Source organism: Carcharhinus amblyrhynchos, chromosome 10 (assembly GCF_965287045.1).
Source record: "Carcharhinus amblyrhynchos chromosome 10, sCarAmb.v2.hapA, whole genome shotgun sequence".
In the NCBI taxonomy this organism is placed as follows: Eukaryota; Metazoa; Chordata; class Chondrichthyes; order Carcharhiniformes; family Carcharhinidae; genus Carcharhinus; species Carcharhinus amblyrhynchos.
In genome coordinates this window covers 53,414,035-53,441,689 of record NC_137333.1, presented here as the reverse complement: position 1 = coordinate 53,441,689, position 27,655 = coordinate 53,414,035, and the positions used below count along the sequence as shown (strand labels likewise).

The 27,655-nt window shown below is 44.4% G+C and overlaps 1 protein-coding gene across 9 annotated transcripts in view; it reads right to left on the bottom strand.

Annotated features, from left to right (window-relative positions):
* Positions 1-27,655, bottom strand: part of dlg2 (discs, large homolog 2 (Drosophila)) — a 941,559-nt gene that overhangs the window by 491,847 nt on the left and 422,057 nt on the right. For all 9 annotated transcript variants that reach the window (XM_080197062.1, XM_080197064.1, XM_080197065.1 and 6 more), the window contains 2 exons: positions 16,443-16,493; positions 9,639-9,763 (listed from right to left, as the gene is read on the bottom strand). In XM_080197062.1, the coding sequence (XP_080053188.1) occupies positions 9,639-9,763; positions 16,443-16,493 (176 nt within the window). The remainder of the gene's footprint in view (positions 1-9,638; positions 9,764-16,442; positions 16,494-27,655) is intronic.

Here is a 27,655-nt window from a genome sequence, read left to right as displayed (position 1 = left end):
AATATATCTTTTTAATGCTATGCTTCCATCTACACTGTTTTCAATTGTGCCATCTGTAATCCATTATCCAAGTAGAAAATAAATAGAGAATGGTTGAGGCCCCAATACAACTCTCTGTAAAGTTGCCACTCTGCCTCTAGCTGCTCAACCATTCTTTTGAACAGTTCAATAATTTGCCTTTATTTCCATGAGCTTTTCTGTAGCTACAGTTTGACATGAAGGATTTTGTTGAGTTTCTTCTGGAAGTCTAGAGGAGTTTGATTAGCGCAACACAGATCTGACAGCAGATTTGTAAGTGGACGGCAATGACGGTCGGAGCAGAACTGGCCAGTGACTGCATTACACAGTGGCCCGCCAATTAACTCTCTCCTTGTGCACGGCCCATTGTATCATGGGATGGATTGCCAGCCTCACATTGTCTGCTGCCATTTTTAAATGTTAGTCTGGTCTGCCTGCAGTTATTTGTGTGAAAGCACAATGGGAAAGCAGATAATATCAACCTCAGTGCAGATAATAATATCAGCCTTCAGCTGCAAAGCAAAAGATTTTGAAAAGCAAGCTACTGATTCTCAAGTGAGAGCTACATAAACAAAATTGTCAGTGTCTGAAACCATGTGAAAAGATCCTGTGACAAAAGTCATCAATCTTGGAAATATCAAAGATCTCAAACCAAACGGACCAGTGACGCCTCCCTGCAGCTTCTCCTTCAGACAGCCCAGGAATGGTGAAATATATAATTGGGTCCAGCAGCGCAATGCATCCAATGCCACAAATGGGTCAATGACTTCCTGCAAACCGCATGGATGAGTCAAGGGTATAAGAATTGGCTGTCAGGTGGATAGGATAGGAGGGGTTTCAATGGGGAAGGAGTCAAATAGGAGTGACAAAGAAAGAAATGTCCCAGGATTGACAGGATGTTCCAGTGTTGTTATGGGTGGATGTATGAGAGAGACCCAAGGAAGAATGCATCATGATCTTAAGGGATGCCAGGAGAGTGAGCAAAAGAACAGATTATTGTCTGGATACCCACTTTACCCTTCTGCTTACTGAAAGGCCCATAACACCAGGTTAAAGGCAAAAATTGGTGGCGATGTACCAGACCTTAAGACAATGATGGTCACGGAGATGGAGACTCTGCAGCTAGCCAGAGAGTGGGCAACTGATGAAAAGGTCAGAGACATGGGTGGTAAGAATGAAGAAGACTTGAAGGTAGTGCGAGCCCATGAGGATAAGAAGGCATACAAAACACACGAATTGGTGGAATGATTGATAAGGTTTTTAAACTAATTATTTGTCTTCTCCATGCAGGTCCTTTACAGTCGCTGGGTCAAAATCCTGGAATTCCCTCCCTAACAGCAACGGGGGGGTCAACTCACAGAACATAGATTGCAGCCATTCAAGAAGGCAACTCACCAGTACCTTCTCAAGGGCAACTAGTGATGGGCAATAAATGCTGGCCAACCAGCGACGCCCATGTCCCACAAATGAATGAAAAAAAAATAAATGCAGATTCAGGACCTGAGGAACATTAGCTGCCTCAGCTGTAACCCTGCATTCAACCTCTAAGGAAGAGGGTGTCCATGCCTCAGAGGATACAGTATCACATGTTTGCCCTGCACCATCCACCAATGCAAATACACTTACTCAGTGAGAATAAGAGCATAAGAAATAGGAGTAGTAGGCCATCTGACCTCTCGAGCCGGCTGATCTTTTCGTGGACTCAGCTCCACTTACCCACCTACTCACCATAACTCTTAATTCCTATATGTTCACAATGCAGCTTAGGTTCACAATCCAGTGACTGTGTCACGAAGTAGGGGCAGCTAATGGAGTCTGTGAGCGCCAAGAGTCCTGCTGGAGGCCAGGCTCATGTTGAACCCTAAGCTGATGACAGGCCTATGATTTCAACGACACTAAACTTGCTGGAATTGCAGCCAAGAACTGGGGAGCATCTAGTGGAGTTGGCAGAGGCATTGTGCAGACATCCACAGATAATGGAGGAGTCTGTCCAGGGCATGAGTTCTGCAGTGTCTTAGGTTTAGGAATGCAAGGGTTCCTCCATGGAGAGTTGGCAAAAGTTATGGAAAGCCAAATTCTGCAGATCAGTCAGTAACGGCCAGGTATGAGCTCAAAAATGTGTACCATTTCTGTGGCCATGAGTTCAATGCAGGCCAAACTGTCAAATCACAGGGTTTCTCTCCTGGCAATCAAGGTTGGACAAATGCACTCCTCCTCACCTGCCACTAACCTCACTGTCTTCAGTGCATGAGACCACAGAGAAGGCCTCTGCTCTGATGAGAGGGCCCATCAGCATAATGGGGTCTTCAAGGCTTTGGGCACCCAAAGAAAGGCTACAAAGGTCAGCTCAGGTAGTGAGACATCCAACAGTTTACACCCAGCTTAGCTGCAGATACAGGGGCTGCACAGCACAACACCAATCAAAGTGATTTCAGAAGATTATTTGGTTGCATCATAGTGGCACAAGTGTATGTGCTTATGTTTAGCTACAGTATATAATTAAATTATTTTTCTGTGTTCTTTATTTATTGTTTGGGGTCTCCCCTCATCCCTTTAAATATATGCCTGTGTAGGCAACATCATTATGTGACCATCTCCGTGGATGGGGCAATGGACATGGCAAGGGTTATTTGAAGGAGTAACCAAGAAGGTAGATGAGGGCAGTGCAGTTGACGTTATCTACATGGACTTTAGCAAGGCCCTTGAGAAGGTACTGCATGGTATGTTGTTGCATAAAGTTAAATCTCATGGAATCCAAGGTGATAGCCAATTGGATTCAAAATTGGCTTTTCGACAGAAGTCAGAGGGTGGTGGTACAGGTTTGTTTTTCAAACTGGATGCTTATGACCAGCAATGCCTTAGCATCATCAGTGCTGGGTCCACTGTTATTTGGTATTTATATTAATGATTTGGATGAGAATTTAGGCGGCATGGCTAATAAATTTGCAAATGACATTAAGATTGGCGGCATAGTGGACAGTGAAGAAGGTTATCTAGGATTGCAAGAAATCTTGATCAATTGGGCCAATGAATGGCCAATGGAATTTAATTTAGATAAATGTGAGGTGATGTATTTTGGTCGATTGAATCAGGGCAGGACCTACACAGTAAATGGTGTGGTGTTAGGGAGGAGCTATAGTACAAAGAGATCTAGGCGCACAGGTTCATAGCTCCTTGAAAGTGGAGTCACAGGTGGACAGGGTGGTGAAGAAGGCATTCAGCATGCTTGGTTTCGTTGGTCAGACCATTGAATACAGGAATGGAATGTCTTGCTGAAGCTGTACAAGATATTAGTAAGGCCATGCTTGGAATACTATGTACAGTTCTGTTACCCAGTTATAGAAAGGATATTATTAAATAGAAAGACAGTAGACAAGATTTTCTATGGTGCTACCAGGACTTGATGGTTTGAGTTATAAGGAGAGGCTGTATAGTCTGGAGCATAGGAGGCTTAGGAGTGATCTTATAGAGGTCTATAATATAATGAGGGGCATAGGTACAGTAGGGGAGTCTAAAACTAGAGGGCAGAGAATTAAGGTAAGAGCGGAGAGATACAAAAGAGTCCAGAGGGGTAATTTTTTCACTCAGATGGTGGTGGGTGTCTGGGACAAGCTGTCAGAGGCAGTAGTAAAGGCAGGTACAATTTTGTCTTTTAAAAAGCATTACATGGGTAAGATGAGTACAGAGGGTTATGGGCCAAATACAGGCAGTAAAAACTGAATTGCATGGACAAGTTAGGCCGAAGGGCCTGTTTCCATGCTGTAAACCTCTTATGACTCTAATAAGCCCAAGCATGACTTCCCCAATACCCTTTAATTGCGGTGGGAGCAGGAACCGGTGGGTAGATGGATGGCACAACACCCACCAGAACTTTCTTGCCTCATCATCAAACCCACTGACAGGTTTCAGCTTAAGAAACGGCCAAGTGTTGGAGGGGAAACACTTCTGTGGAAATTGTTGGGGCCATGGGGGTTGCCCACCCTTTAGCATATGAGACCTTTAAGTGGCCTCATGTATTGTACTCACACAGAAAAGCCTATGCCAGTTCAGAAACCTGGCAGCTGTGTGGGCTGGTGTGGCATAAGATTTTGTAGATCCTGTTGGTCCATCAGAGCAGCCCTCTCCAAGATCATTTCATATCCCACCCTCCCCCGTCTTTTAACCCTCCCAACTGGTCTATCTAGTCCAGCCTGCTTTCCCCCTTAGCTAAGTCAGGGAATAAATTGCAATTGTTTACAATTTACATAGATGATCTGGAGTTGGGAGCCAAGTGTAGTATATCAAAATTCGCAGATGACACTAAGATGGGTGGCAGAGTAAAGCGTGCAGAGGATGCTGAAAGTCTGCAAAGGGATATAGATAATCTAAGTGAGAGGGTGAGAGTCTAGCAGATGGTGTACGATGTTGGTAAATGTGAGGTCATCCATTGTAGGAATAACAGCAAAATGGGCTATTATTTGAACGGTAAAAAATGCAGCATGCTGCTGTGCAGGGGGACCTGGATGTCCTTGTGCAGGAATCTCAAGCAGTTTGTTTGCAGGTGCAGCAGGTAATTAAGAAGGCAAATGGAATTTTGTCCTTTATTGCTAGATGGAGTTTAAAAGCAGCAAGGTTATGTTGCAGCTGTATAAGGCCAGCTGGTGAGGCCACACCTGGAGTACTGTGTACAGTTTTGGTCTCCTTACTTGAGAAAGGATATACTGCCACTGGAGGGGGTGCAGAGGAGATTCACTAGGTTGATCCTGGAGTTGAGAGGATTGGCTTATGAGGAGAGATCGAGTAGACTGGGGCTATACTCATTGGAATTTGTAAGATTATGAAGGGAATAGATAAGATAGAAGCAGGGAAGTTGTTTCCACTAGTGGGTGAAACTAGAACTAGGGGGCATAGCTTCAAAGTAAGGGGGAGTGGATTTAGGACTGAGTTGAGGAGGAACTTCTGCACACAAAGGGTTGTGAATCTGTGGAATTCCCTGCCCAGTGAAGCAGTTGAGGCTACTTCATTGAATGTTTTTAAAGCAAGGATAGATATACTTTTGAACAGTGAAGGAATAAAGGGCTATGGTCAGCGGACGGGTAAGTGGAGGTGAGTCCCCAAAACAATCAGCCATGATCTTACTGAATGGCACAGCAGGCTCAAGGGGCCAGCTGGCCTACTTCTGCTCCTAGTTCTTATGTTCTTATGTTCATCATGATCCTAACACATGCCCACAGCCATTTAACTCTGGGAGTAGTGTTAAGTGATGAGCCAAGTCTTCCATCTTCTCTCTTGAGAGAAAGCCTACCTTAGAGAGCTATCAGTCAGTCGAATGGCCAGCAGCTCTGTAGTCCCAGCAATACAACCTGTAATATAGTGGTCACTGGGTCACTAATGGGGCTATAAGGCAGTCCCATCTTACTGGGTAATCCAGTTATTTCCAGGATTTGGGCTCTCACTGGAGCAGAGCCCTGAAGATTTTGACCCAATACAGTGAAGGAATGGAGAAATAGCTCTAAGTCTGACTTAGAGGAGAACATACAGTCATGGTGCCCCATTGCTGTTGTCCTCCTGATTGCAAAGGTTCTGGATTTGGAAGGTACTGTGAAAAAGCTTTGGCAAGGTACCAAGTGGTGGAGGGAGTGAATGGTCGATGGGGTACTGATCAAGTGACTGTTTTGTTATGGATAATGTGAAACGTCTTGATTGTTGTTGATGCGACACTCATTTGGGCAAGTCATTGCTCTCCTGACTTGTGGTCAGCCTACAGAGGGGTCCTCCCCTTTAACATCGGGGACCTGGTTGGGGGTCAGGTGCCACTCAGACTCTAAGGTTGACACGCTTCATCCAAGTGGAGCTGAGAGTGACAGCTGTGGGTAAGTGGCTATTGTGTAAAAGGACAGGGTTTGAGGCTAAGTGGAAAGACACTCACTGGGAGGGAAACACATGGATAGATGTTCCAGATGCATAAGGAGTGAGGGTCATTGCATTGTGAAGAATATTGTTTGCTGACTTTGAAGTTTTCTTCCTTTTAGTTTATAATTCAGGAGAATCATGAAGCCAGTCGAGTTGGCTATTCTATTGATTGTGATCAACCAACAACAGCAACACTGACATGCCATTTAATCCGGACAGGACCAGCACCTTGCTCTTCCAGGAGCAGAACCACAGATAGTGGAGCCTCATAGGAGATACTGACTGTAAAATGTCTTCCATTATCGAACATCCTTCCTCTAGATGTCAGAGTTGTCGTGCCAGAGAAGTCTGCATCTGTCCTGGAGGATGGAGGACCATCTTTGCCTAGCTGTGCAAGAGCTGGCACCACATGGACTGGGAACTTTAAAGTTTCCATTGCTCTGAACCTCTATGGAAGCAGCTTGGTTCAGGGCAGCAAGGGTGACCTGTGTGGCATTTACCAGTCAGCCACACACAAGTGCATAGGGAAGTCATAGATGCATTATTCACCAGGGCCCAGGTGTGCATCACATTGTACCATAGCAGGGAGGTGATAGCCTAGTGGACTTATTGCCCAACTATTAAGGCAGAAACTCAGCTAATGTTCTGGGGACCCGGGTTCAATCCTGCCATGGCAGGTGGTGGAATTTGAATTCAATAAAAATATCTGGAATTAAGAATCTACTGATGACCATGAACCCATCTGGTTTGTTAATTCGTTAATGTTTAGGGAAGGAAATTTGCCATCCTTACTTGGTCTGGTCTACTTATGACTCCAAAACAGCAGCAATGTAGTGGACTCTCCCTCTGAAATGGCCCAACAAGCCACTCAGTTTCAGGGGCAATTAGGGATGAACAATGAATGCTGGCCAACCACGATGCCCATGTCCCATGAATGAATAAACAAAAAACCTGGACTAGGTGAGCCAGGATGCCATGGATTTCGCCCACTGAGCAGGAATGCCCCAGCTGTAAGTTCAATCGACTGCACATACATGGCTCTGCAGTCACTATGGCAACATGCAGTGTCATTCATGAACTATAAGAGATACCATTCCCTCAATGTCCAAATCATCTGTGACCACACGATGTGCACAATGCAGGTATGTACCCATTTCTCAAGGAGTGTCCATGACAGTTACATCTTGGGCAGCTCACAAATCTCAGCCACTTTTGAGGGAGAGCAGCGGCTGGAGGGATGGCTCCTCGGGGACAGGGGGTACCCCTCAGGAGGTAGCTGATTTTTTTTAGTTCATTTATTTGTCACAAATAGGTTTACATGAACACTGCAATGAAATTACTGTGAAAATCCTCTTTTCGCCACATTCTGGCACCTGTTCAGATACACTGAAGGAGAATTTAGCATGGCCAATGCATCTAACGAGTGTACGTTCCAGACTGTGGGAGGACTCTGCAGCACCCGGAGGAAACCCACACAGACACAGGGAGAATGTGCAACTCCGCACAGATAGTGACCCAAGCCAGAAATCAAACCCGAGTCCCTGTGCTGTGAGGCAGCAGTGCTAACCACTATGTCACAGTGCCGATGATGCCAGTATGAAAGCCACAAATACCCACTGAGATTTGCTATAACAAGAGTCATGAGAAAATATACGTGCTGGTCAAGCAGGTTATTGAACTGCTGAGGATATGGTTTCAGTGCCTGGACCGGTCAGATGGAGCCCTCCAAAACAGCCTGCAGTGGATGTCCCATATCATTGTGGTGTGCAGTTCTCCCCACAACTTGGTGCTGCTGTGAGGAGACCAGCTGGACCAGGAGAAGATGGGGGATCACCACATGTCCTCAGATGAGGAAGAGGTCAAGGAGAGCAGCAAGGGTCAATAAGCAGAGATGCAGGAAGAATTTCAGTAAATGACCAAGGCCCACAAGGGCCAAAGAGGTAAGGATGCCATTATAGCATCTCATTTTGGAGACGGCCAGGAGTAGGCCACACCTGGGGTACTGTGTACGGTTTTGGTCTCCTTACTTGAGAAAGGATATACTGCCACTGGAGGGGGTGCAGAGGAGATTCACTAGGTTGATCCCGGAGTTGAGAGGATTGGTGGATACTCAGTGAGACTTTGGTGTCCTTGTGCATCGGTTACTGAAGGTAAGCGCACAGGTACAGAGGGTGAAAAAGGCAAAATTATACATTGACCTTCATAGTGAGAGGACGTGAGTATAGGGATAGAGATGTTTTGCTGCAATAGTATAGGGCGTTGGTGAGGCCATACTAGGAGTATTGGTGTCCTTATCTGACAAAGGATGTCCCTGTTATACAGGGAGCACATCTAAGGTTTACCAGGTTGGTTCCTGGGATAGCAGGGCTGTCATATGAGGAGATACTAAGTCAGTTAGGATTCTATTCACTGGAGTTTAGAAGAGTGAGAGGGATCTCATAGAAACTTATAAAATTCTAACAGGGTTAGACAGGGTAGATTCAGAAAGCATGTTCCCAATGGAGAAGGAGTCCAGAACCAGGGGTCATATTTTGAGAATAAGGGATAAATCTTTTAGAACTGAGGTGAGGAGAAATTTCTTCACCCAGAGGTTGGTGAGTGTGTGGAATTCACTGCCACAGAATGTAGCTGAGGCCAAAATGTTGTCTGATTTCAAAAAAAAATTAGATATAGTACTAAGGTCTAAAGGAATCAAGGGATATAGGGGGAGAAGGGGGGAAATCAGGATATTGAATTCGATGACTTAGCCATGATCAAAATGAATGGCAGAACAGGCTTGAAGAACTGAATAGTCTACTCCCTGCTTCTAGTTTCTATGTTTCTATCAAGGTGTGTCCCCAGGATCTACAGCTGAGATTGAGGCGACCTGCTGTCTTCCACATTCTGACGCTTGAGGTGACATCCTCCTCGGTGTGCGGGACTGGAGGTGTTGTGCTCACAGGAAGGAGGGTGTCAGGTGTGCTGGACACCCCCAGGGTCTCCTAGGTGGGAGACCTAGGCTGTACTCCTACCAATCCTCCTCCCTCGGGAGCCCGGGAACCCCTGGGCTCTCCCATGGGATAAAGGGGAGCTGGAGTGAGATCCAGAAGTCCTGCTGTCCTCTGGCACTGACACTTACGGATTCCTAAAGCCCTGAACCATGGAGCTCATGCCCTCAGCCACGGAGCGGACCTCCATGAAGTGCACATCCTGCACCAATGTCTCCACTATGGAAGCCACACTCACAGTACTGGCCTCTCTGCATTGGAGTGACGGCACCATCTCCTCTGAGAGAACATCATAGGACTCCTCCACTCCAAGAAGAGATGTTGTTATCCCTTCCTGATGCTTGGGTCTCTGCCTTTGCAGTTCCAGCAGCTCTGGGACAACCAGACTTAGGAACACAACATCAGTCAGGGGCTCAGCAGAAAATTGGATATGACTTGGATACTTGAATAGAGAGTACCATTTCAAAATGTACTGCCTTTCCCAAGGACAGAGGACGGGCTCACAATTACTCCCAGTGTAAATAAGAGGTTGTCTGTATGAAATGGTTAACAGCAAGGAGCCATTGTACCTACAATTGTAACTTTAGGCTGAAGCAGTGGCCTTGCCCTGGCTGAAAAGCCGATGGACCTGCTGTGCAATTCCAGCATTTTCTGTTTTTACCTGCAAACTACATGTTGTTCTATATTGGTTTGGTCAAAAACAATTACATGTATTAAAACACACTCATTCAAATAGTTTACCTGAGCCGTCCATCTTCAGCTGCTGCTCCACCAGGGATAATTTTAGTGATAAATATTCCAGGGTCATCTCCAATATGAGGATTATCAGTGCCTCCAGCTATACTGAACCCCAGGCCAGAGTTACCCTGTCAGACAAGGAAATGGTAGAATGTAATTACTTTTGTTGACAAAAACTCAGAGGTTAAAATCTATTAATACGAAGGTGACATGCTCCAAAATGAACATGTGAAATCTGCAAGACCAATTTATTACAAAATCTCTCTCATAGTCTGTTGGTCTGTGACTATCTACCAAACAACATCACAAAGCTTTTAGGAAATAACGTAATGAATGCATTTGCTGGTGACAAATAATAAGTATCATTTGTCTAGTATAGGCAAGTGTCTATTTAAGGGTTGTGTAAATGATGGGAACTATATTAGCAAACAGCAAAACATACAGTAAAATTTCTCCACTGTCATATAGTGAATAACGTGTTGGGCAGAATTCTCCTAAAAAATTCTAAGTGTTGGATTTGTGGGAAAACTGGAGTAATTCATGATTTTTTTTCAGTGGGAGTTCACGCTAAAATGCAATGCAGAGGCCATCAACATGAATATCATTTGATGAGGGGGGCCTACTCCCACTCAGGAGGCTGAAGCCAATGGATGTTTGCGCGTGTGCAGTGGGCCCAAACAGTTAGCCTCTCATTCGCTAGCCAGCCTTGCAACCCCCACAAGGCTGCTCCCCCCCACCCCCATCCCGATTGTGGCCCCCCCCCGACCATTCTGGGCCCCCTTCACCTGGGTCACCCCTCCCCCCACCAATCGCTGATGTCCCTCCTGCCCCCCATCAATCCCAATATCGAATGGTAATGTGACCCCCCCACCCCACCGGTTGCTCCCTAGGCCTTGCTACCCATCAGCCCCTGCCCTCTGGGCATGGGCACTTTGCCCCTTGCACAGTGCTGGGAGCACAGGCTGGCATTGCCAGTGCCCATGCCCGGGGGTCACCACTCCCACATCTCTGACTCCCTAGGGGGCCCCGATTGCCCTCCCTTCACTCCAGCAGGGTCAGGCCGCTAGCTCCCTGAAAGTGGGGAGCTACTCTAAAGCCCACTGGAGTCAAACACTCTGACGGGATGAGAGAGGCTAGCGGACCCGTAGAATGTAGACCTGGGCCCGTTAAGGGCATTTAAATGATAGAGCAGACCGCATCAGAAATCCATTTTGGGAGATGCTTAGCGGGGCACGAACGCTTGCAGTAACCTGGAAAATCATCCCCTTGCGCAATTCTCCAAGCCCGCTGCACTAAAAGATTAGGGCAGCGGGATGGGAGAATTGCCCCATTACCTTTAACACCTTTTAAGTCAATTGATTTACCTGAAGCCCATTTGAAATAAGTGAGAAAAATAAAAAAAAATTCGGAAACATTCTGGGACTAAGAAACATGTTTAATTTCCTAGGCCCAAAACTGAGACTGCCCCTGCATAGATGTACGTTTTAACCGTAGGTGGGGAGCCCTCATAGTTATCTCAACCCAGAGAATGGCAGTCACGAGCAATTCCCATAAGAGAGCACATGCAAAAGCAGACTGCTTCAATGTCAGGCTCAGCCATAGGTGTTACACGATGTAACCAGGGCATCCTTGAAGAGACAAGAGTGATACCAATAACTGCAACACCATGGCTGCGATCCTACCTTCTCGCCCCTCTAGCCGATGGGCTGGACAAGACAGTAAGATCGGGAGAAAACTCAAAAATTGGATTGTCTCTCAATTTTTTACCTTTTGCGATCTTATTCGCAGTGGATATCCAGTACAAAGCTGAATAAATTATTTAAATCAATGTAAATTCAAATTTAAACATAATTAGCGAGAGCAGGACGGAATCATCCAGGATCACTTGGCCTTGTCAGAAAAGGTTCTTTCCAGCGAGGATTATGTATGGTCCCCCGTCAATGGGGACTAGATGTGATGGCCTTGCTGGTAGAACCGGAGGCTATTGAGGTCCCGCCCCCCGGAGATTGGAGGCAACGGGGTGCCCCTTGGGCACTGCCAACTTGGTACCCTGGAACTGCACACCAGGAAGCCTGGAAATGCTCACCGGGCACTGGGCAGTGCCAAGGGGAGGAGGGCTGAGGGTGGGGCCTGAGGGGCAGGCCATTTGGTGGGGGAACTGCCGGGGGGGGAGGGAGGGGGACCACTGCCACTCTGCAACAGCAATCCATGATGGGATGGGGGAACCACTGCCACTCTGCAAAGGCAGTTGGTGGGGGGAGGGGTGGTGGTCACTCCAGGTGTGGGGTTCGCAATCAGCCATGGGCCCTCCTGCAGTAGCGGGGGTGTGGGGATGCTGAGCCACAGAGGTTGGCTGGCTGTTAGCAGCAGAGGCGTGACAGATCTCAGCTGCACTTCGGGCATAGAAACATGCACAATGGCACACTTTGCTGCTATCAGTTGACTTTTGGGTGATTTAGGGCCCATTCACTCCCGCTGCTGGTGAACTTCAAGTTTGTCAAGTTTTTTTGCCACAATGCAGTCAGATTTTTAAATTGTCCAAAAAGAGGTGCAAATTTCTCCAGTTTTCACATGCGTTTGGCACTTAGAATTTATCCGGTAAGATTGCCCCCTGCTACTTTTTCACAGTTTACCAATCCTCAGTAAATCATGGTGTTAGTTGGTAAGGGCATAGATAAAAGCCAACATAAAATAAACGTTCCAAATCAAAATTTTGTATGAAGTTATACTACGTTGCATACAGAAGTCAACTAATCACTCCTGCGCATTCATTTAGTGCCTGCCTTTCTTGTATTTTTACTTGTCCCATGCAGTGTTTCACCCAGTGGTTGTAGCACGGATGGTGAAACACTGCTGACCTTCAGTGAAAGAGGCTGCAGATGGGCTTGGAGAATGAACTTGAGCAGTTCTAGTCCAGAAAGTGCAGCTGTGGATCGCACCATCTAGACATGGACGACAGCAGTCTGAGCGCTAGCATAGTGGCAAAATCAGGAAGAGAAAAAGCAGGTTTGTGCTCCAAGGAGCCAATGCCATTTCCCCTTGACAGTGCCTCAACAATATTGAGGAGCTTTTAGAGGACATATTGCTGGACTGCTGCACCACTCTGCAAACCTCTTTGCATACAAAGCCACAGCCATGATGATCATGAGCTCTTTTGATCTTGAATAACAACAGCTGAGCTTCCATTTTTGCATTCAGATTTTAGTGGAAATTACTTGTGCTGCACTTGGAATTGGTGACTACTTCCACTGGAAAGGATGGCCTCAAGCTATGAAAGTGCTAAGTATGTTGGGCTACTCTATTCTTCTGGCAGGTTTCCAAGTCTATTTACAAGTATTTTGTTATGTACAGATATCAGCATTCTTCTGTAGACTGCCCCATCAAACTGCTTATCTAAGTCCTCTGCAGTGGAATCCCTGCGATCCAGTAAACTGGCACCTGCAATGCTCCTGTCACCTGCCTTGGCTACAGTACACTCTGGTGTCTCACTACGTATGGATCCTGCCTCTAATCTGTCCTCTAATATATGCAAAGTGTCAGTTTCTAAGCTGGTGGCTGTACTTCATCATTACTCTACTCATAATGCTCCTCCACTTCCTGACCAAGTTGGGCCTCTTGACTTTCAGAAATAATTGAACCCCAAAAGGTGGTGAAAATTAACGGATGTGTGTTTATAAGATCTGCAACTTATAAGACAGAAGAGCGTGTAGATGAAGAAGAAGTAGAACCTGAGAAAGAGGATTAAGCATGCAGTTACTGGCATCTTTAATGGCTTCAGCCCTATTTACAGCCAAGGCCTCAGCAATGGGCATTCCAATAATGGCCAGCACAGTCTTCTTCATGGGTGTTAGGATATGTAGACACATCTGTCCCTCTCCAGTTAGCACCTGATATTGACATGGCGCAATGTGTTTTGTGAAGTGCTACGGTTGAATAGCTGGCACTTTGTGCAAGCTGCAAAATGTGGGCTGAGACTCACAGCAGTGAAGGTGAAATGTGGCTGTAAGTGTTAGGTATGAATCTCGATTGATTGGGATTTTAAGTAGCTGAGTGATATGCTTTGCACAGTGTCTGAAGTGTAGATGGTAGAATACAGCATTTGAAAATGCATTCATTAATCTGTCATTAACTTCTTGCAGCACTGCACCCAGGTTCTGTTGGTGTTACATTCCACATCTATCTGCTCCCACTACCTTTTGACGCTGTGTCTGAAGAACCTCCAGGATAGAGGATATGTTTCCTCTTTGTCCCTTCCCCACCAAATGCAGCATCAGAAAACCTTGGAGTTCACACTCTTTTATGCTGTGCCATTTTTCACTATTTTTCAAATCATATTCACTTCCTGCGTGACTCTCAGGACATTTCCAACAACAATGCACACAATTTCCCACACTTTGAAATGCAAATGTGTTTCAAGAGGTGCAACCTTACTTTACCTTCTGCTAATAAGTTATGATTTTAGGTCCCCTACTGATGCGTTTGTCCATAGGGGATTGGATGTACAGGCACATTTCTCCCTCTTCAGTAAGCACAGCTGGTGGTACCTGCAAGCAGCAATCATTCAAAATCCTGTGCTCTTGGTATTACATTGAACATGATCCCAGTTGAGACCGTCGTCATGTGTGCAGAACTTGGCTATCAGTGTCTGCTCAGCGACTCTGCGCTGTCTTGTGTCATGAAGGCTGCCTTGGAGAACACTCAACCAAAGATCAGAGGCTGAATTCCCGTGACCTTTTTCATAACCCCTTTTGTCGCACTCTCCTTTATTGTTTATTTACATTTTACCCGTTTTCTTTCTTCATCTGTGGAGCGTGATCTTACCTCCCCAGTCTTGCTGTTTGATGGATGGGGTGCACCAGTAAAATCACGAGAGGCACAAAATCAGCTTCGTGCAATTTCTTGCCTCTCGCGATTTTACTGTCCCTGAATATTCAGTGAGATTCATGAGGCTGATTTAAATATTTAGATCTATTTTAAATAACATTTAAATATTACTTGTTAGCCCAGGATGCAATCGTCTGAGCTCACTTGCCTTAGCAGCCTCACCATTGAAGGTCCTCACTGGAGAGGATCATGCATGATTGTCATCAATGGGGATTTGACATGCTGACCTCGCCAGCAGGACCAGAGGCTATTGAAGTCAGGGTCTGAAGGAATGAAGCGTATAGGAAGGGGGAGCTGTGCACTCAACAACTAGATCAGCTTGCTTGGGTTGGGGTGGGGTGAGGTGGCGGCGGCTGGTGGGAGGGCTGCGCACTCTGCAATGGTGACTGACCAGCCAATCGTTCAGGGTGGGAATGGGGTGATCGGTCAGAGAGGCCAGCGATCATGGGTTGGGGTGCAATACATCCAGGGGTTGCCTGACAGATCTATCTCTGTTCTGTGCAACAGAAATCTGCACATGCACAATTATGCTCTCTGGTGTAGACAGCCGGCCTTCTGGCAAGGTTAGGCCCTGTTCCCTCCTGTTGGGAAACAAATTGTGCATTTTTTTCGCACAAAGTGGCTGAAGATTGCATTTTTAAACTCCCTCAAAAAACAGATCTGAAACTCTCCTATTTTCATACTCATTCGACACTTTTTTTTTGCTAAGATCCCCCCCGCCACGGCGTTTCATTACTGGATAATTTGTTCATGCTTTTTAGCAAAACATATTTTTCCTGAGCTTTATTCCCCATTCCATCCCCTCATTTTGTAATTCTTTTTCCAGTTTATCTTCCCAGGTTCCAATTTCATCCTTCCAAAATTTGTCCAATGTCTTTTTCAATCTTCATCTTAAGTCTTGTTTTGATTTGATCTTTATTGTTTACAAATTTCCCAATTTTTTTTATCTGTTCTGGTTCATTTCCCAACACTAGATACAACAGGAATTTTTGCATGTTAATAAATGAATAATTACTTTGATTTTACACAGCCCCATGAATGTTCTTCCTTTTTTAGTTTGCCAGGTAATTGATATAGCACAACAGCAGACAGAATAGAAAGAGAGTAGATCAAAGAGGTGATGGCTTTGCGGTATTATCGCTAGACTATTAATCCAGAAGTTCAGCTAATATTTTGGGGACCCAAATTCGAATCCCATCATGGCAGGTGGCGGAACTTGAATTCAATTTTTAAAATCTGGGATTAAGATCCACTGACGATCGTGAAAACATTGTTAATTGTCATAAAAACCTATTTGGTTCACTAATGTCCTTTAGGGAGGATATCTGCCATCCTTACCTGGTCTGGCCTACATGTGACTCCAGAGCCACAGCAATGTGGTTGACTCTCAATTGCCCTCTGAAATGGCTGAGCAAGCCACTAAGTTCAAGGATGACTAGGGTTGGGCACTAAATGCGGGCCAGCCAGCAATGCCCATGTCCCACAAATGAATTTTCAAAACCTCATTCAGCTTTACTTCAATATGTTGATGTTTAATGTAGGAAGTGTTATTATTCACTAGCTACTTAACATTTGGAGAAATTTAGTAAATACAAATAAATATGACCACATTACAATATTAATTTGTCAAAAGAAATGCATGAATTGAAACTGTTGCAAAGTTTCATCCATTCTTTCACTCCTGCTCTAAGGATAATTAATCAAAATGCATAAAAATTCATTATTGCAAAGGTTTTGTGAAAGGAGAGATGTATGTTTTGAAAGCCGTGCATGTCATTCAGATATAAAAAGATTAATTGCATCTATTCAAAGACATAATTGAACTAATTGAATTGCAAAAATACTCAGCTAACAATGGATGTTAAACTATATTCTGAAATATGCAGAGGAGAGGCAAGTGTAGCGGTGACTATTTTAACTCACCCTTTCCAATGTGATTTCTTCAAATTCATATTCTATTTCTGTTCCATTGACCTAAATGTTAAGAATGAAGAAAACTATATTAGTAGTCAATTTAAAATGAAAACAGACACGTTTCACAAAAAAATCTGGTTTGCATTTAAATCATCCAAAGCATTGAGAAATTGAGGTCAAACAACATGATATAGTTTTATATTTTAAAGTGCACAATCTTCCCAAGTACTGTCTTACACATACACATATATACCTTTGTGTGTACTTTTTGGCAGCAGTACTCATATTTCAACTTCATATATAGTTGAGCAGTTTTGCACAATGTTCTTGAATACTTAGTCTCCCACCATCAACATCATGGGGAATACCATTGACCAGAACTCCAACAGGATCAGCCATAAAAATACTATGACTACAAGGGCAGGTTAGAGGCGGGGAATTCTGTGACAAGTAACTCACTTTCTGAATCTGCAAAGCCAGTCCACGGCCTACAAGACACAAGTCAGGAGTACAATAGAATATTCTTCACTTACCTGAATAAGTGCAGCTCCAACAACATATCAGAAGCTCGGCACCATCCAAAACAAAGCAGCCCATTTGATTGGCATCTTATCCAGCAGCAGTGCACAGTGGCAGAATTGCATACCAGCTCCAAGATCTACAGTAGCAACATGCTATGCCCTACAACGGGACAATCAAAACCCACGACCTTTATCATCTAGAAGGCCAAGGCACAGATGCAAGGGAATCCTTCATTGTTCTCTCCAAGGCATGCACTATCCTGACTTGGAATGCTGGTATTGTTCCTTCACTGTCACTGGGTCAGAAACAAGGAACTCTCTTTCTAACAGTGGGTGTTTAGATACCAGATGGATGTGTAGTGGTTCAAGAAGGTGGCTCACCATTACATTCTCCAGGGTAATTAGGGATAGGCAACAAATGATTACCTCATCAGCAATGCTCATATTAAAAATTTGCAGAGTAAGTCAGAAAAACAGAGAAAACTTAAACAGGGACAGTAGTTGCGAGGGCAAAAGTAGGGAGAATAGAGAAAATAAAACCACATACACTGTGACCAGGATTTTTAAATTAACGTAGGGTCTGAGTCAGAAGCAAACATACACACAATTTGGTCCAGCTGGCCCCTGTGCTGGTTCACTGCTATGATTCCAATCACAGTAAAAAGTCTGACAACACCAGGTTTTAATCCAACCGATTTATTTGATAGTAAACGCACAAGCTTTCTGGGTTAGTCCCTTCGTCAGGTGAATGGAGAGTTGACCTGACGAAGGGACTAACCCCGAAAGCTTGTGCGTTTACTATCAAATAAATCGGTTGGATTAAAACCTGGTGTTGTCAGACTTTTTACTGTGTTTACGCCAGTCCAACGCCGGCATACCCACATCATGATTCCGATCCCCAAACCATTTTCAATGAGGATGGCTGGGGAACAGATCAGCTGCCCGCCATTTCCTAATGGGCAGCCAATTAAGGTGAATTATTGATAAATATATAATCCATTAAGGTCTGTTCCTTTGCTGAGTTCAAGGCGGGAGGTAAAGAGCTGGAGGTTCAGGGCAATGGCTGCCAATCCACAGCAGTGCCCACTGGCTGGAGGAGTTATCGCTCCAATACTATGGCCAGGTAGCTGTGATGTTTTTAAACAATAAGGAAGATTTACAGGTTCTGCTCCGGCTCTCTCCCCATCTTCAGTGGTGCTGAGTACCTCCCATTGGCATGTTATTGTTGGGAGTTCACCCACACTCTGTTCATGAGGGGATGGCAAGCACATTCACTGGCCTTTAATTGGCTGCACTTGAAAATCCTAGAAGGTCTGTCTAAAACATGCCATTCAAGGTCAGAACCTGGAACAAGGCCCATTTCTAATTCTGGATCCCTGATTGAAAATCCAGCCCTATAATTGAAAGCATGAATCATTTGCAACAAAATAGATGAATTAAGAGTTGAAAGAAATTAAAGGCTTTGATCTAATAGCCATTTCAGAGTCATGATTGCAGTGCAGCTAAAGTTAGAAATTTACCATTCCAGGATATTTTTAGATGAGGTCAGCAAAATGGAAAAGGAGGACAGCTTGTCCTGATAATAATGGACAGCATAAGAATACAGAGAGAAAGGATCTTAGCTCTGAAAATCAAAGTTTAGGTGGAGTCAAGAAACAACAAGGGGGAGAATACAATTATTTTAATGGTCTCCAACCATTGTATTATCAGGCAGTCTCAGAAAAATAAACATTTGTGTACCAAAACTAATATAGCAATTAAAGTGGACTTTAATCTTCATATAAACCAGACAAACCAAATTTGTATTTGTAGTGTGGAGACAAACACAAACAAAATAGTTTTCTAAATCACTCTGTCAAGGAACCAATGAAGTAAAATGTTATTTTGGATTTAGTATAGTACAACATGATGAGGTTAATTAATAACCTTATATTAGAGGAATGTCCAGGTAAAAGTGATTTTGATATGATAGCATTTTATTTTGAGGTTGAGTAAGATTTCACTAAGTCCAAAACTAGCATGTTAAATTTGAACAAAGAAAATTAAGTGGACTTGAGGGTTAAGCCCCTCCACCTGGCATCATCTGCCATAGGGATAATAGGTGGAGAGGCTGTAAAATTGTCTGCGGCTGCTCTCATCCATTCCACCACAATTTTCTGAGCAATGGGTAGGAGGAAGGGTGTAAGAAGGCCCTTATGCCCACTGGTTAATTGAATTATTTTAGGGGCTGGGGTTTTAGCTGTGGTGGATGAAGGCTAGTATCTAGTATACCATGTGAAACCTGGAAGACTCATGGCCAAACAAGGGTGGAGGAGGGTAGCTCCCTTTCAGGCTCCCTCTACCTATTGGAGCCCCCCTCCCACCCACCAGAACAGGTGTTCCCATCCCCATGTTTCCCTTCCGCATGCCTTATCCACTACAGTTCCCCCCAGCCATTTGGTCATGGAGTTCCTGCTTGGTTCCAGCGTGATCCCAGACTTACCTTGATCGAGGCTTCATTGCACTGTGTGGCCCCAAAAGGGTCAAAAGATCCCACAAACTAATTAACAATCATTAAACAGCGTGGGAAAAGCCAGTCAAGACCCCTCCCCCCAGGATCTTTATGCCAGAGCATGAACCCCACCCTAATATAAAATTTAAGTTAAAATTAATATTTAATTTAACTGAAGTCAATACTGTTTTCTTTGTTAAATAGTAAACAGGGATTTTTTTTATTTATCTGTATGCATTCCCTCTAGCTGCATTCCAATTTTCCACTGGCACATGTAAAATGGGGCAGATGCAGACTATCTGCCTACCATGAAACTATTTATGACAATGGGAATGATCCGTGCTGCAGTATGGGAGGTCCAGAACATACAGGATTAAAATTTCATGTGACTTCACTATTGTACATTATTTGAATTTTGTTTCTATGCAGCCATCACAGGTTTCTTTGGATGTATTTCTGGAGCCATCCCAGCCACAACATGTTTCTTCCTCCAGCTCAGCTGTGTTTATCAGGCATGCCTCAGTTGGTAGCATACTCATCTCTGAATCACAAAGTTCAGTGATCTATTCCCACTGCAGGGGTGGAGCACAAAAATAAAGGCTGATAGTCCAGTGTGGTATTGAGGCAACACGTGCTGTCAGAGTTAGATACAGTCTTTTCATGAGACATTTAAGCAAGGCCCCATCTGCCTGCTCAAGTAGATGTAAAAGATCCCACGGCACTATTTTCAAAGAAGAGCATGAATAGCTATTCCCTGTGGCCTGGGCAATATTATCCCTCAATCAACATCACAAAAAAAGATGATCTGGCCATTATTACTTATTGCTGGCTGCAAACTAGCTGCTATAGTTCCGGCATTGCAATAGTTACCAGTATTGGCAATAATAGTACTTTATTGACAATGAAGTGCTTTGAGAGGTCCACTGGTCATGAAAGCACTATACAAATGCAGTCTCTCTCTTTCTTTCTTTTCCCTGCTCCTCAGAGGTGCAGAATGCCAAGCAATATGTAACTTGCTGATTTTGGTGCTCCACTCCTCCCTGCAGCACCACATGCCGCAAGGCACAGCAGGCAATCACCATTCTCAACACATTTACAGGTGTACATTGAAAGGCACCCTGAGATCTGTCAAGGTATCTGAGTTTCATTTTTAACAAGCAGTGGGAAGCTCAAAAACTGCTCTGTCGTCAAGTGGCTCCTGTTGTACGAACAAGGAGCAGGAGTCGGCCATTCAGCCACCCAAGCCTTTTTCACCATTTTATAAGATCATGGTTGATCTTATGTACCTTTCCATGGCATTGTTGGCATGGCTGCTAACAAGTACCATCAGTCAGGGCCTTAGAGTCCTTGTGCATGAGTCGCAAAAACCCAGCTTGCAGGTGCAACAGGTGGTCAGGAAGGCTAATGGGATGCTGGCCTTCATAGCGAGGGGGATTGAATATAAAAGTAGGGAGGTCTTGCTGCAGCTGTATAGGGCATTGGTGAGGCCGCAGCTGGAGTACCGTGTGCAGTTTTGGGCACCGCACCTGCGCAAAGATATTTTGGCCTTGGAGGGAGTGCAGAGGAGGTTTACTAGGCTGATACCGGAGTTGAGGGGGTTGAGCTATGAGGAGAGGCTGAATAAACTGGGCTTGTACTCGTTAGAGTTTAGAAGAATGAGGGGAGATCTCATTGAGACTTATAAGATGATGAATGGGATGGATAGGACAGAGGTGGAGAGACTCTTCCCGCTCAAAAAAGACAGTAGGACTAGGGGGCACAGCCTCAAGATAAAAGGGGGGCGGTTTAGAACGGAGTTGAGGAGGAACTTCTTCACTCAAAGGGTGGTGAATCTCTGGAATTCTCTGCCCGTTGAAGTGGTGGAGGCTGCCTCACTAAATATTTTTAAGACGTGGGTTGATGGGTTTTTGATAAGAGAGGGGATTAAGGGTTATGGGGAGAGGGCGGGAAAGTGGAACTGAGCAGCGACAGATCAGCCATGATCTTATTGAATGGCGGGGCAGGCTCGAAGGGCGAGATGGCCTACTCCTGCTCCTATTTCTTATGTTCTTATTATGTTCTATAAGAAGCTACCCACTCAATTTGTTGGAGGTACTGCAGTAGACTTGACAGGTGCAGGTTCTAGGAATCATGGCAGCTTTCAGGTAATCTTGCAGATACACACCTAAAAAGTATCTATGGGCTGTAAATGATCTGCACCTTGAAGGAGTGAAATTCCATCCGGTTGATGAACATTCAGACTTACCTATTGATGGATGGGAAGAAATTATTAGAGCTCATTGCTGACATTTTTCAGGCTTTACCCCATTGAACTCACCTGAACCTACCCACTTTGACAGATAAAATTCCACCCCAATATCTTTACAGTAGTGGTAATCGTTGTTTCGGGTAAGGTGCGTTGATGGTGGAAGAATGCTTTCATTGAATAACAAAGAATAGTGGGTAATAGATGGCAGGCCACTAATCTAATTAAGGGATCTGGTAGACAAATCAAGGCCTACCCAAGAGACCCATTCAAAATAAGCACTAGATACATAAAAAGAGCAAGAATAAAATATTTACTCAGTAATTCACCGCAATTGGCGATTAAATGACATGGTGGCACAGAGGTTAGCACTGCTGCCTCAGCACCAGGGACTCGCATTCGATTCCCAGCTTGGGTTACTGTCAGTGTGATGTTTGCACGTTTTCCCCATGTCTACATGGTTTTCAGCCAGGTGCTCTGGTTTCCTCCTACAGTCCCAAAGACACGCTGGTTAGGTGCGTTGGCCATGCTAAGTTCTCCCTCAGTGTGCCCAAACAAGCACCGGGATGTGGCAACTAGGGGATTTTCACAGTAGCTTCATTGCAGTGTTAATGTAAGCCGACTAGTGACAATAATAATAAATAAACATTAAACATAACTCAAAATCAATTACACAGCATTTAAAATGGTGCTCGATAATCACTCAAAAATATTTTTTAAAATGCGGGAAGACATAGAGAATGGGATTAATTTGGCAGGTAAAAAAGAATATAGAGCTGTAAAAATCAGTTCTGAGAGGGACCTAAATTCAACATTGGCAAGAAGCAAATACTGACTTGCATCTGTGGCAAAAAATGATGGGCTAAATCTTAACAAAAAATGGCAGTGTTGTTTTGGCAAGAAAACCTGTGTGTTTCTCTCCAGAGAACACGTTGGTTTTCTCTCCAGATCTTACGACAGACTGCCAAAGAAATCAAGAGAACCTTCTTCTTCAAAGACTCTTCCTTCTACCACGGAAGAAGAATCTTTCAATATTTTTAAGGCAGAGGTCGATAAATTCTTGATAAGCAAGGTGGCAAAAGATTATTGGAGTATGTCAGAATGTAGATTTGAAGTTACAAACAGATCAGCCATGAATTTATTGAATGATGGAGCAGGTTCAAGGGAGCCAAGTGGCCTACTCTTGCTCCTGAATTGTATGTTCAGTAAGTGTGTGAGTTAGTGAATGGATGAGTAGGGATGTGAGTGTTTGAGTGAGACAGTTAGGTGGTGATGTGGGTGGGGTGAGTGAGTGGGTAACTAGGTCAGGGGTAATTGGATCAGGGGTATAATCAAGTCAAGAATTGCCATGTGATTGGGGAGCAGTCAGGTGGTAGTTAAGTTGGGAGGTCGGTCAGGTCAGGACAAGGGTGTTAGTTGGTTGAATGGGTTGTTGTGTGATTGTTGGTCAGGGGCATAGTCAGTTGGGGGAGTAGTTAGGTGGTCAGGGATTGGTTGAGTCATGAAGGGTATAGTCGGCTGCTTGGGGGTGGTGTGAGGAGTGATTGGGGAGGGCCGGTTGTGGTATTGAGTTATGTAAGCCATTCACTAAGTTAGTCCATTATTACACTGTGCAATGTTTCTTGTCTATGTATCCAGGTAAGGCCCTGTTGTATATGTTGCACTTCTGAGGATTAAACAAAGTGGAGTTGCAGCACATGGGGGGGTTGAACATAAGAACATAAGAAATAGGAGCAGGAGTAGGCCATCTAGCCCTTGGAGCCTGCCCCACCATTCAATAAGATCATGGCTGATCTGTCGTGGCTCAGTTCCACATTCCCGCCCTCTCCCCATAACCCTTAATCCCCTCTCTTATCAAAAACCCATCAACCCGCATCTTAAAAATATTTAGCGAGGTAGCCTCCACCACTTCGACGGGCAGAGAATTCCAGAGATTCACCACCCTTTGAGTGAAGAAGTTCTCCCTCAACTCCGTTCTAAACAGCCCCCCCTTTGTCTTGAGGCTGTGCCCCCTAGTCCTACTGTCCTTTCTGAGCGGGAAGAGCCTCTCCACCTCTATCCTATCCATCCCATTCATCATCTTATACGTCTCAATGAGATCTCCCCTCATTCTTCTAAACTCTAACGAGTACAAGCCTAGTTTATTCAGCCTCTCCTCATAGCTCAACCCCCTCAACTCCGGCATCAGCCTAGTAAACCTCCTCTGCACTCCCTCCAAGGCCAAAATATCCTTGCGTAAGTACGGCGCCCAAAACTGCACACGGTACTCCAGCTGCGGCCTCACCAATGCCCTATACAGCTGCAGCAAGACCTCCCTACTTTTATATTCAATCCCCCTCGCTATGAAGGCCAGCATCCCATTTGCCTTCCTGACCACCTGCTGCACCTGCAAGCTGGGTTTCTGCGACTCATGCACAAGGACCCCGAGGTCCCTCTGCACCGTCGCCTGCTGCAGTTTTTCGCCACGTAAGTAATAATCCTTCCTACCATTATTCCTACCAAAGTGGACCACCTCGCACTTGCCAACATTAAATTCCATTTGCCTGTTCCTGGCCCATTCGCCCAGCCTATCTAGATCCTTCTGCAGACTCTCCACACCCTCCGCACAATTTGCCGTTCCACCAATCTTGGTGTCATCAGCAAATTTCGACACCATACACTTGGTTCCCTCCTCCAGATCATCTATATAAATAGTAAATAGCTGAGGCCCCAGCACCGACCCCTGGGGCACTCCACTAGTCACCAACCGCTAATCCGAATAGCACCCATTGACCCCCACTCTCTGCCTCCTATTTGACAACCAATCCTCTATCCACGCTAACACCCTACCCCCAACTCCATGTCCCCTGACCTTCTGCAATAACCTCTTGTGAGGTACCTTGTCAAACGCCTTCTGAAAATCAAGAAAGACCACATCCACCGGCTCTCCTCTATCCACCGCCCTAGACACATCCTCATAGAACTCCAGTAAACTCCAGTAGAACTTGCAGTCAATAAAAGCAGGTTTATTGAGAAGTTGCTAACTGTACAAAGGCCTGGGCTGAATAAAAGCCAGTGAACCTGCTGATGATGTCATAAACTAAACACATGAGTCGACTCTTAAAGTGGCAGCACAACAAGCATCTACCCAAAAATATGATATTTCCACACATCTGGCCCAAGTCCCTGGCCCTCATCTCAGGAAGAAATCCCACAACACCAGTTTGAAGTCCAAATAGGTTTATTTGTAGCAAACACCACAAGCTTTCGGGATAGCCTGTCCTGAAAGCTTGCAGCTTTTGCTACAAATAAACCTGTTTGGACTTTAAACTGGTGTTATGGGATTTCTTTCTGTTTTACCCCGGTCCAATGCCGGCATCTCCACAATGTGACGACCATCCTCATTTCAGGGTCAGGGGCATTTGTTGACAGTCAGGAGCAGCACCACTCAATCCCTGGGAAGTTAAATTTCCCTGGCATTTCCCAACTTACTCCAACAATCCGAAGCTGGGAAGGTTTGGACCAATCTCAAAAATTTAGAGTAAAGTATACTCATTCTTTAATTTAGAAAGGAACAATATATAATATTTTTAGTTCACATGTTATATGATGAGATTATTTAAATGGAGAAAGACTGCAGAAAACTGTAGTACAATGGGATTTGGGGATCCTCGTGCATAAATCCCAAAAACTTAGCATGCAAGTTCAACAGGTAATTGGGAAGGCAAATGGAATGTGGGCCTTTATTTCAAATGGAGTATAAAAATAGGGAAGCCTTGCTAAAACAATGCAAGGCATTAGTTAGACCGCACCTGGATTACGGTGAACAGTTTTGATTTGCTTGTCAAAGAAAAGATATATTGGCATTGGAGGCAGTCCAGTGAAAATTCTGTTTGGTAATCCTGGGTATGGAGGGATTTTCTTATGAGGAGAGGTTAAATATGTTAGGCCTGTACTCATTGGAGTTTAGAAGAGTGGCTCTATTTGGACATTTAGGATTCTCAGGGGTTCAACAGGGTAGATGCTAAGAGGTTGTGGGAAAATCTAGAACCAGAGGGCATAATCTCAGAATAAGGGGTCATCCATTTATGCAAAGGAAGAATTTCTTCTCTCAGCTGGTAGTGAATCTGTGGAATTCATTACCACAGAGGGCTGTAGAGACTGGGTCATTAAGTATATTCAAGCCTGCAATAGACAGATTTTAACCAGAAAAGAAATCGTGGGTTATTGGGATAAAATGGGAAAGTAGAATTGAGGATTATATCAGATCAGTCATATCTCATTGAATGATGGAGCAGATTTGATGGGCTGACTGGCCTATTTCCATTCCTACATCTTATATTCTCCTTCCTCAGGAAAATACATTTCAAAATGATATGGGATTTGATTTCCAATTACAGTCTTACTACCAGATCTTATTAGAATGATGGGCGCAATCATGAAGCTATCAAATCGGTCACTGAACCACATAGTCTGTAAGTGTGCAGTGATTAGCAATTGCAGCCTGTCTGCCTGTAAAATAGCAAGCGCTGCAAGGAGTTCCTAAACTAATTGAAAATGTATGCTGCTGATAAACATGTTAAAAATGCTATTACTGACAAACTTCATAATATTGGTTACAGAATAACCACATTAGTTGATCATTTATTTAAATATTTCCACATTTTAATATCAAATATGCTGTAATAGATACTCTGATTTCTTTTCTTGGAATTTACAATAGTTTAAAATGCACACATATTAATGGAGCCAAATTTCAACAACACTGCTGTTAATAATTGAAAGGTAATGTTTCCTTGCCCCTGAACTATGAAAGGACTCCCCTTCATGCACTTCATTGAGACTAAACAGAAAAAATAATACAAGAGCTTGCATGCTGCTGTTGCTGCTAGCATAGCTCAGTGCCTGCTGTCATTCAGCTGCCATTTAATGTCCTCTATTATTAACTCCATTTGCATCATTGCAGATTTATGAATATTTTCAATGGGAAATTAAACTGCACTGCTCAGATTTAACAATAAAAGGAAAGCAGTATTTTTTATAACTTATTACTGGAATAAGCCTGCAAATGACAGCAAAATTTAAATAAGACCAAAATATTGCAGTTGCTGGAAATCTGTAATCAAGACAGAAAAGGCTAGAAGAACTTAGTAGGTGAGGCAACATCTATGGAGTGAGAAACAGAGCTAATGGGCCAGATTTTTGTTCCAGAGTTAAGTAGCAGGAGTCTTGCCTTATCGAGAAGGGCCAAATGTGGGCAACTGGAACTAGCTTAGTGGTTAAAAACAAAGGGGTGGCATGGACAAAAAAGGTAAAAATTGCCCCCTAAATGATCAAATGCAGGGATCGATGGGGCGAGGGAGACAGAGGGGGCTCGCTGAAACTCTGCAGGGATTATTGGGGGGAGGGCGGCGGGTCCCCAGTTGTTCTAGATGGCAGGGGGTCGACGGGGGCTGTATTTTGAGCCATGGGCCCCTGCGATTGCGGGAAAGTGGCGGGGAGCTGCTTACAGCTGCCTGTATGAGCAAGGGCCCAACAGTTCTCTCTTTTCTGTCAGACCCCTGCTACTGCTAATACACATGTGCTGCATCAGCAGCCTGCATGTATGCACTACCTCCCTCTGCAGTTTTGAGCGTGTTAAGCCCCACTCACAGGCTTCTGCAGCAAGCAGCATGCACATGGGGGAAGCTTGAAAACACCCAAAAGACGGATCTGAAACTCTCCCAGTTTCAAGTCCACCCAGCTCTTACAAAAAATGTAAAATTGCCTCCTAAATGTTCAAATAGTTATGAAACACCAAAGGAAATGACAATTGAGCAAGAAAGGAGAAAGAAACAAAACAGCAAGTGTTCTGTTGACTGAAAGCAAAAAGAGAAAAACTAAAACTTGCAAGAGAAGGAAACAAAAGGGGGCAGACATTACAATCTGAAACTGCGAAACTATGAATCACTTGCCGCCCATTAAAATTGTGGAGCAGCAGGATGAA